Source organism: Nuphar pumila, chromosome 6 (genome assembly GCF_984573655.1).
Source record: "Nuphar pumila chromosome 6, dmNupPumi1.hap1.1, whole genome shotgun sequence".
NCBI lineage: Eukaryota > Viridiplantae > Streptophyta > Magnoliopsida > Nymphaeales > Nymphaeaceae > Nuphar > Nuphar pumila.
The window spans coordinates 105,913,508-105,923,142 of record NC_143254.1 but is presented as its reverse complement, the minus strand read 5'-3'; the positions used below and the strand labels follow the sequence as shown (position 1 = coordinate 105,923,142).

Here is a 9,635-nt window from a genome sequence, read left to right as displayed (position 1 = left end):
CCTTTCTTGGGCATTGTTTGACCCAGTAGGTATATGACTCTTCAGTTAATCGGAAGAACCAAGTTCTATCATATCTTGACCTGGATGTACCTGCAGCCAGTTGACTTGCTTCCGAAAAGTTGCCAAGTACAGACCTTGAGAAAATAGCAAGGATGAGAGTTTGAAATGGGGTTGTGAGTAATGCGTTGGTGCTGCCCACTTTCTGGCTTTGCGCTCCCAAAATTGTATTTTTAGTATTTTTTTCCTCACATCTGACACCAAAGATGTGATATATAGGTTTTCTTTAGTGAAAACCGTTTTTTGGATCACCGGAATCGGACCTGTAAACAGGTTTTTTTAGTGATCCAAAATCAAGGGCTATGAAGGTACCAGTTTTTTGGGGGGTCATAAAAACATGTTTTTTTTGTTGTTGCAAAAACATGATCCAAGAGTCGATTCCCATTAAATCGAGCATGATAAACACATCCAACGGTTTAGATCTATCATAAAACACTTCAAAACCATGTGACAGAATAAAAAATGAGGCCTAATATGTTCGATATATATATATATATATATAGTGCTTAATGGGTTTTTCTGCTCTTTTCGGTATTTTTTTTTGCTGTTCCGACCACATAAATGTGTTGGGCATGGTCGATTCATGAGGAGTCCACACCTGGATCATGTGTTTTCGATGAAAAAATGATATGTAGAGCCTAAAAAATTTACAAAGATTTTGGACCATTGATTTTTTGAACCTTATAAAAACCCACCCATGTGTCGGGTTGAACACTTCAAGAGCCCTATAAAATCTAGTTCATAGATCACATCTGTATGGTCAGAATTTTAAAATAAAACAAAAGTCCTGAAAAACCCATTAAGCACGTATCATACCTATGCTCTCTCTCTCTCTCTCTCTCTCTCTCTCTCTCTCTCTATATATATATATATATATATATATATATATATATATATATATATACGTCCATCATAGGAGTGATGGATGCACAATTAATGTTCTCTGCAAAAAATGCTGAAAACAACATAAAAATGCAAAAATAAAAGTTTTTCACCAGTTCTTGACTGCCGCTAAAGGTCTCAATAAAAAAATGAACCTTTAGCACAGAAAAAACTGCCGCTGAAACTTTAAAATGAGCAAAAAAACACGTTAACATTTTTTGTGTTGGCCGTCCATCAATCGTGATCCCATAGAAAGTTACACACCTAATAAGGCTTGCGCAGCTATATATATATATATATATATATATATGATCAGGTGCTCGTGGTGCACCTACTCCTTAATAACAACCATTGGATCTTTTACAATCCTGCGGCTGTGATGAGCTATTTAGTATGGTTGCTTAAAAATAAACAAACTCAATATGCAATATTAAAGGCATTTAATATGATTTTTATAACTTCTATAAAAAAATATTTACGGCTCTCTCTCTCTCTCTAAAAAGGAAACTAAAGTAAATTAATGAGCATTAATTGGATTTGATATTTCAATATAACATTTAATATCTCAAAGTGGTTATGCTCTCTCTCTCAACATGAGAAAAAGAGAAGGTTGGGTTATAGAATGTGTGTGTTTTATTTTATGAATAATTTTCATTTTAAAAGTTATGAATAGATACAATTTTGTAATAACAAGAAGAATGTTTCCGATAGTTTGTTGGTTCAACCTACATTTGAAGCTTGTGAGTTGTTGTATTTGTTTAGGATATGCAGCAGTTGGAAACATACTACTAGATATAATAATCGTTCTAAAATAATGTTTTTTCCGTGAATATCAACAACCAAATTCTCATGATAATAGATTTTTTTATATTTTAAAATAAAAAAATTTAATTATTAATTATTCACAAAGAGAATTTAAAAAAATAATTTCTGACATTTTTATAAGAAAATATCGGTCCAACAATTTCTCACGTAATAGACTAAAGCATTTATCTATTATAGAAGTTTACAAACACACGTTAAACGTAACAAAATGATTCTTATTTTACTTTGAGTTTTTAGTATCTGTAATAAATTAATGAATTATCACTACCATTAAATCTTAATAGATCATATATATATATATATATATATATATATATATATATATATATATATATATATATATATATAGAGAGAGAGAGAGAGAGAGAGAGAGAGAGAGTAATGGATCAGTGCTAAACCCATTTGGTGCTAAATCACGTGCTAAATAGGTTTTTCAGCTTCTCGGGTGCTTTTTATGCGGTTTCATCCATATAAATGTGTTGGGCATGGTCGATTTACTAAGAATCTACATCTGGATCATGTGTTTTCCATGAAAAAAATGAAAAAAATGATGTTTGGAGACTCAAAAATTTACAAAGTTTTTTCTTGAACTTTATAAAAGCCCATCCATGTGTTGGAATCAAACTCTTCAAGAACTGATCCCTATAAAATCAAGTACATAAATCACATATGTACTGTCAGAATTTAAAAATAAAATTAAAAAGTCAGAAAAACCTATTTAGCACCAAATGGGTTTAGCACCCACCCATTACTATATATATATATATATAGTTTATGAATAATTGGTAGCTGCTCACATGTTAGGTGCTAAATGAGCGTGCTATATGGGTTTTGAAGTCTTTTTTAATTTTATTTATAAATTCTGACCGTACAAATGCGATCTATGTACTTGATTTTGTAGGGATCAGCTCTTTGAAGCATTGGATTCCGACATATGGGTGGGTTTTTATAAGGTTAAAAAAATTAACGGCCCAAATTTTTTGTAAATTTTTTCGGCTCCAAATATCATTTTTTTTATCAAAAACACATGATCTGGATGTGGATTCCTTGTAAATCAACCTTGCTCAACACATTTATGGGGTTAGAAACTGCAAAAATAAATACCGGAAGGGCAGAAAACCCACTTAGCACGTATCATTTAGTAACTAATTTATGAGCAGCTCTCTCTCTCTCTCTCTCTCTCTCTCTCTCTCTCTCTCTCTCTATATATATATATATATATATAGAGAGAGAGAGAGAGAGAGAGAGAGAGAGAGAGAGAGAGGTAATGTTTGCCATTTTTTTATAAGCAAACTGGGGTTAGGCAGACCCCTACCAGTTATACAACGATACCATTGGGATTTGAAATTGCAACATCCCAACACAAGATGACGTGCACTAGCTGTTCCTACCAGACAAGGGGAGCCCCACTTCTTAGCTCGGCGAGATGTATAGTGCAACTGAGCCGAGCATGAACAACTGGTGTTCTCCTCAGCTCGGTTGGTTTAGGCTCTTTTAGATGAGCTTATATAGGATTTATATGTGATACATATTAATATGTAGGCAACCAAGAGGTTAGGGTTTCCATTTTCACAGTGGACCCTATAAAAAATGGTTTTTTATTTTACGATCCAGCTCATGACTCAGCTCATCTGACTGGGGCTCATACGATCTCGAGCTTGGAAGCTATCCCGAGCCGAGCAGAGAAGTGGTTTGCTGTAAACGAGCCGAGCCGAGCCCGGAAAACCCTTGTTCGGTTGGTTCGTTTCATTTACCAGCCTTATATAACTCTGTTACATCATTTATAATCCAAACCTGGATCTTGTGGATTACGTTTTTCATATAGATTCATAACCTATATTACTATATACGACCTGTATGCATTTCCCATTTCTGATTAAAATTCTCCTGGCATTACATATAATTAAATCAGGTAAGGGTACCTGAACTGATTCTGAACACGGGTCATTCTTTATTTGGATCTGGCCCCAAATCCGACACCTTGACAGCACCAGGAATAAACTTCAGTTTTAATAAGTCTTGCCCTTCAGGGCAATGATTTTGTAGTAAATAAAAAAAGTAATTTAGTAAAAAAATTTAATATTCTAAAAAAAAATCACCATATTGTTGACTAAATTTATGTTAAAGTTTATGGCAAAATTTATTCTCTCTTTTTGCCTTTCAATTTTTTTTCTGTTTTTCTTTCATTTCGGTGATTCCTCATCATTTTTATTTCTATTTTTAAAATGATTCACGTTTGTGTAAAAAACAAAAAAAATTAAAATCTCGTCGACACAAAAGAAAAGTAAGCGTGCTTGCATTGGTCACAGTTGGTGCCAAATCTTGGGACTAACTTTCAAAAGATTCAAGCATGTTTCACAAACCTTGAGAAAGTGTTCTCACAATCACAGCAGCTTGGGAAAATTCAAGAAACACATGGCATTGCATTTCTCCTGTGGAGACTACGTTTCTGATGGATTTATTAAAGGGAAATATCTTTAATGCACTAGGGAATGTGAAATTTACTATTATTTAATGAGAGAGAGAGAGAGAGAGAGAGAGAGAGAGAGAGAGAGAGAGAGAGAGACGTTGTGGCTGTTTCATTCCTTGCATGGGTCAAGTCAAATTGGAGCACAATAATTCCCACAAAACTGTTATGGTGGTCAAGATTGCACCTTTAATGAGCGAGAGCCCTATATATTGGTGGGATTGATCATCATTTGCCACAAGAAACTTGGTGTGCCCTCTAAGCCCACTTAGTGATTGCAATTGCAATTGCAAAGAAACAATATCACGACAATGAGCGCACACGGAAGGAGGTTTCTTACAGTATTGGCTCTATGCTTCTGCTTCTGCTTCAACCTGGGGCATTGCACCAGTGACGTATGCATAACAGCGCAATCATACGGCTACGAGTGTCACGAGTACATTGTATTGTACTTATTCAATCTCCAGCTTATGTATATTTATATATGTGTATATATATGTATGTGGGCCGCTCGTGTGAGAGTTGGTAAATTAATCTATTTAAATAGAAAGAATGCGGCTCCTTAAGCAAGGAAGGTAATAAAAAAAGAAAGAAGATGAGTTCTTATGGATCAATTTATATACATGTCATGCCCATGCAGGTAAGTACAGAGGACGGGTACATCCTTGGCTTGCAGAGGATCCCTAGAGGACTGGCAGGCAGTTCTAACGGTACTGTGGCCAAACAACCGGTCTTGCTGCAACATGGTATACTTATGGTAAGGTTTAAGTAGTACGTGATATGCGTGCATGTTGGGCCTCCATATGTAGTAATGGAATTTCATTGTTATAATATTGAATGAATGTATGTATAAGCATCCTTGTTATAATGGATTTGCTGCTGGGTTGTTAGGATGGACTGGCTTGGGTGGTGACTCCTCCAGGCCAAGGTTTGGCGTTCGTGTTGGCCGATGAAGGGTTCGATGTATGGATCTCCAATGCACGTGGAACGAGGCCTAGCAGACGCCACAAGTTCCTGAATGCCGATATAGACCCTGTCTCTCTCTCTCTAGAAAAAAATTGCCGATATCTTAAATATATAGTGTTTTTATCACATTTCCATAGGCGGAGATTTTAAAAAATATTGCATATTTTGAAAATGCCATGATTTATCCAAATACTAACACAGCAAAAGCATTTTTATCTTATTTATATTTTTACTTAATTATTTCCCAATATTTTCTTGAGGATTTTCCCATGAAAACCATTCCCTCTAAGAGATTTGTGGCATTAATGCACTCAGCATCCTGAAAGAACTCTTTATGCAGGCCTACTGGGCGTGGACATGGGTTGAATTGGCAAATTTTGATCTCACTGCCAACGTTGATTTTGTATCCAATCTCACCAGGCAAAAAGTAAATTATGTTGCCCATTCATTGGTAAGAAAAGCATTTGGCTATTCATTGCAGTTCATTGTTACTTACACCCTTTTAGGTGCCAATTACTTGTGTAAAACATGGGGTCCTCTGTTCATGTAGGGAACTTTGACTGCCTTGGCATCCTTCTCCCAACATAAGTTGGTTGACAAAGTGAAAGCTGCTGCTCTCTTGTCCCCAATTGCTTATCTGAGCCATGTGACCACAGCAATTGTCCAAATAGCTGCCAACCTCTATGGTGGTGAAGTATGGTTTCATAAATTAACAAGACATGTATATTGATTAGAATTATATATATACATACATATATATATATATATATATATATATATATATATACATACATATATATATATATATACATACATATATATATATATACATACATATATATATATATATAGAGAGAGAGAGACTAAAAAAATGGGCACGGTGTTAAATGAAACATGCTAATGATTTTTTTGGTGTTTTTTCAAAATTTTGACTGTATAGATGTGATCTATATGCTTGTTTTTATAAGAATAATTTCTTGAAGCATTTGATTTGCGATGCATGGATAGGTTCTTATAATGTTTCAAAAATCATCAGCCTGCAATTTTTATAAAATTTTGATACTCTAAATGCCATTTTTTTCATCCATAAATGCATGATCCAAGTGTCTATTCCGAGTAAATTTAATCATGCTAAACACATCTATGAGGTCAGAATTTTGAAAAAAATACCAAAAATCCATTAGCATTTCATTTAGCAGGGTGCCCACCATTATATATATATATATATATATATATATATATATATATATATATATATAGAGAGAGAGAGAGAGAGAGAGAGAGTAATGGGTAGGTGCTTAATGATACATTCTTAATGTGTTTTCAGTTTTTTTTTGTTTTATTCTTAAATTCTGGCTGTACAGATGTGATCTATGTACTTGTTTTTATAGGGATCAGCTCTTGAAGTGTTTAATTCCTACACATGGATGGGTTTTATAAGGTTTGAAAATCAACGGTCCAAAATCTTTGTAAAATTTTTAGGCTCCAAATATCATTTTTTTTATCAAAAACACATGATCCAAATATAGATTCCTCATAAATCAACCATGCCCAATACATTTATGGGGTTGGACTTGTGAAAAAAACAGAGGAAGAGCAGAAAAATACATTAAGCATGCATCATTAAGCATATTTCATTAACCACATACCCATCTCTCTCTCTCTCTCTCTCTCTCTCTCTATATATATATATATATATATATATATATATATATATATATATATATATATATATATATATATATATATATATATATATATATATATATATATATATATATATATATTCTTGCATGGTTGTAATGGTTGGTACTGACATACGATACAACATCATATTTCAGCTAATTAGCATGTTGGGCATTCCAGAGTTTGTTCCACAAAGGTAAGCCTTATTTCTCCTCTAACACCTTCGGAGCTAGGCTTTTATGGACATGCCATTCTTATTTCTTATTTCTGCCAACCATCTTACAGTGAAGCTGTGGACCTTATGCTGAGGACCATATGTTCATTTCCTGGATTAGATTGCAAGGATTTGATGTCAGTCTTAACAGGTAAGGATACGAGTTGTCTAGTTCATGAATAGCTTAGTCTAAAAGCATGAAATGGATGTCTAATTCATCAAATTGATTTTTTTTCCAAGGATATAATTGCTGCCTCAAGCCGTTCGCAGTGGACACGTTCTTGAAATATGAGCCTCAGTCAACATCCACAAGGAACTTTGTGCACTTGGCTCAGAGTAAGTAGAAAATCTGTGTGAGTTCCATTTTCTGGTTCATGCAGTCTAGAGTTGTCAACGGGTCAGGTTTGGTTCATATATCCAGTGACTGATTACCATTTAGGAGGAGGCCGTAAAGGCATTCTGGGCCTTCTCAATTTTGGGTTTTACATCTGAATTAGAATCCAAATCCATAAAGGTGTTCTGGTTGTGTGACAAACATGTATAACATGTTGGACCCTTTTGAATGGGGGTGGGAGGTAGGGAGGGAAGACCAAATGCAATGTGATTGCACACTTTTGGTTTACTGCTGCACCTGATCACCTATCACCACATCTGACAAACTATATCGTAAAGGCAGAGGGTGATCATGTTTTGCAGCACAGTTTGTTTTATGCAACTTTTATGAGAAAGAGTTGCAATCCTGATATAATCTTTTCTCATCGTGAATGAGACAAACTGGTACAACTGGGCGCCAGTTTTTTCCATCACCTACCACTTTATTTTTTTGTGTGTAAACCCTATCAAAGCTTTTTGATAGGAAGGCCGAGCTGGCAGTTTTTTATAAATCTGCGACTTCACATGTGAAGCTCTTCTTTTACATGATAATGAAAGGAATGAGGTGTGCAATCACATTTCACCTTATCCTCCCTCAAGGGTTGGAGGCATGGGGAACCCTGAGAAGGGTAGGCACTACGTGGCGCACAGTAATTGGGGCCTGATCTTTGAATCTGCTCTCATGAAAAGAATCGAAATCAGGTATCATGTATTAGGTGCTATGTATTGCGCACTTAAGTGTGCTGCAGCACCTGATCACCCACCATCTTTTGTTGAGCTCCACAGCTGAGAAGCTGTATCCCAAAGATAGGTGGTAATCAGGTGCAGCAGCAAATTAAAAGTGTGCTCCCTCAACTCAGGACAAATCGAGCCGCCAACTAGCCAGGTGTGAGGAACCCATGTGAGCAGTTGTGCCACATTTCACTTGCACAAATTTGATGCACTCATGCAGTGGTTAGAAACGGCAATGTGGCCATGTACGACTATGGCGATCCCACCACCAACATGAAGAACTATGGGAAGGTGCAACCACCACCATACAATCTCTCAAACATCCCTGCGGATCTTCCTCTCTTCCTCAGCTACGGTGGGAGGGATGCAGTTTCAGACGTTCAAGATGTGGGGCTCTTGCTCGATGATCTCAAGCTCCATCAGAAAGGCAAGCTCACGACTGAGCTTGTCGAGGACTATGCACATGCGGACTTCATCATGGCATCCAACGCCAGGGAAAAAGTTCACACCCTGCTCATTGCTTTCTTTCATAATAATAGTGCTGTTCTGTGATTGATGCTACGTAACGCTCATCATCATCATCATCATCCATGATGAGTGATTGATCCATTTTCGTTTTGTTAGAAACTAGAAAGTGTCATTTTCAAGTGTTGACAAACCTCTCTCTCTCTCTCTCTCTCTCTCTCTCTCTATATATATATATATATATATATATATATATATATATATATATATATATATATATATATATATATATATATATATATATATATATAATGTTTACCGTATCAATGAGTTCAACTTCTCCTTCTCAAGCACTTTTAAGTAGATAGGGCCATAGAGATGAGTTTATTATGATTCATTTAAGACCCTTGTTTTATAAGAGGTGCATCCCTCGCAAGCTTGGTAACCTCTCATGAGATTCAGAATCTCATGCAAATGAGGGAATGAATCTCTTCTGCACAACAGAAAAATGAAAATGAGAAACCGAATGTGCATGTGATTTCAAATCAAAGGGTGGAATATGTGATTTGAAATCACATCTCCAAATCACATGAGATGCAACCAAATGTACATCACTTATCCAAACTATTTATGTACATCTCAAAAAGTAGCTTTTCAAACAGTAGCTAATATTTGGTTGCTGCCCAACATGTTCGCCTCTCTCTCTCTCTCTCTCTCTCTCATTAGGCCTAGTCTAGGAATGGGCCATTTATATTCACAATTAACTTTTCGTAAGGGAGATGCAGTTTTCCATCAGTGGAACCCGCATACTAAATTTCTAATCTATGATTCCATGTACAGTGAATTTCTAAAAGAGAAGGATTTTCCTTTAAAAGACAGCCATTCATTTCTTTCAAGATGAAAAACACTTTATTTTCACCCCCATACGAAAACGACCAAATTGCCTAATAGAGTTATAATTTGGCGACT

The 9,635-nt window shown here is 35.6% G+C and overlaps 1 protein-coding gene across 1 annotated transcript; it reads left to right on the top strand.

Annotated features, from left to right (window-relative positions):
• The first annotated feature begins 4,542 nt into the window (after positions 1-4,542).
• On the top strand, positions 4,543-8,753 carry LOC149835553 (triacylglycerol lipase 2-like). The gene is made up of 9 exons (XM_090009614.1): positions 4,543-4,626; positions 4,872-4,988; positions 5,123-5,266; positions 5,538-5,648; positions 5,748-5,891; positions 7,039-7,079; positions 7,169-7,248; positions 7,338-7,433; positions 8,422-8,753. The coding sequence occupies exons 1-9, from the start codon at positions 4,543-4,545 to the stop codon at positions 8,751-8,753; spliced, it is 1,149 nt and encodes a 382-aa protein (XP_089865740.1).
• The last annotated feature ends 882 nt before the right edge of the window (positions 8,754-9,635 follow it).

Excerpts from the sequence above, each read along its gene's own strand:
- LOC149835553 (XM_090009614.1), top strand. The coding sequence starts at position 4,543 with ATGAGCGCACACGGAAGGAGGTTTCTTACAGTATTGGCTCTATGCTTC. Across the intron at positions 4,989-5,122 it reads TGCAACATGGTATACTTATG|GATGGACTGGCTTGGGTGGT; the intron begins GTAAGGTTTAAG and ends CTGGGTTGTTAG. Across the intron at positions 7,080-7,168 it reads CCAGAGTTTGTTCCACAAAG|TGAAGCTGTGGACCTTATGC; the intron begins GTAAGCCTTATT and ends ACCATCTTACAG.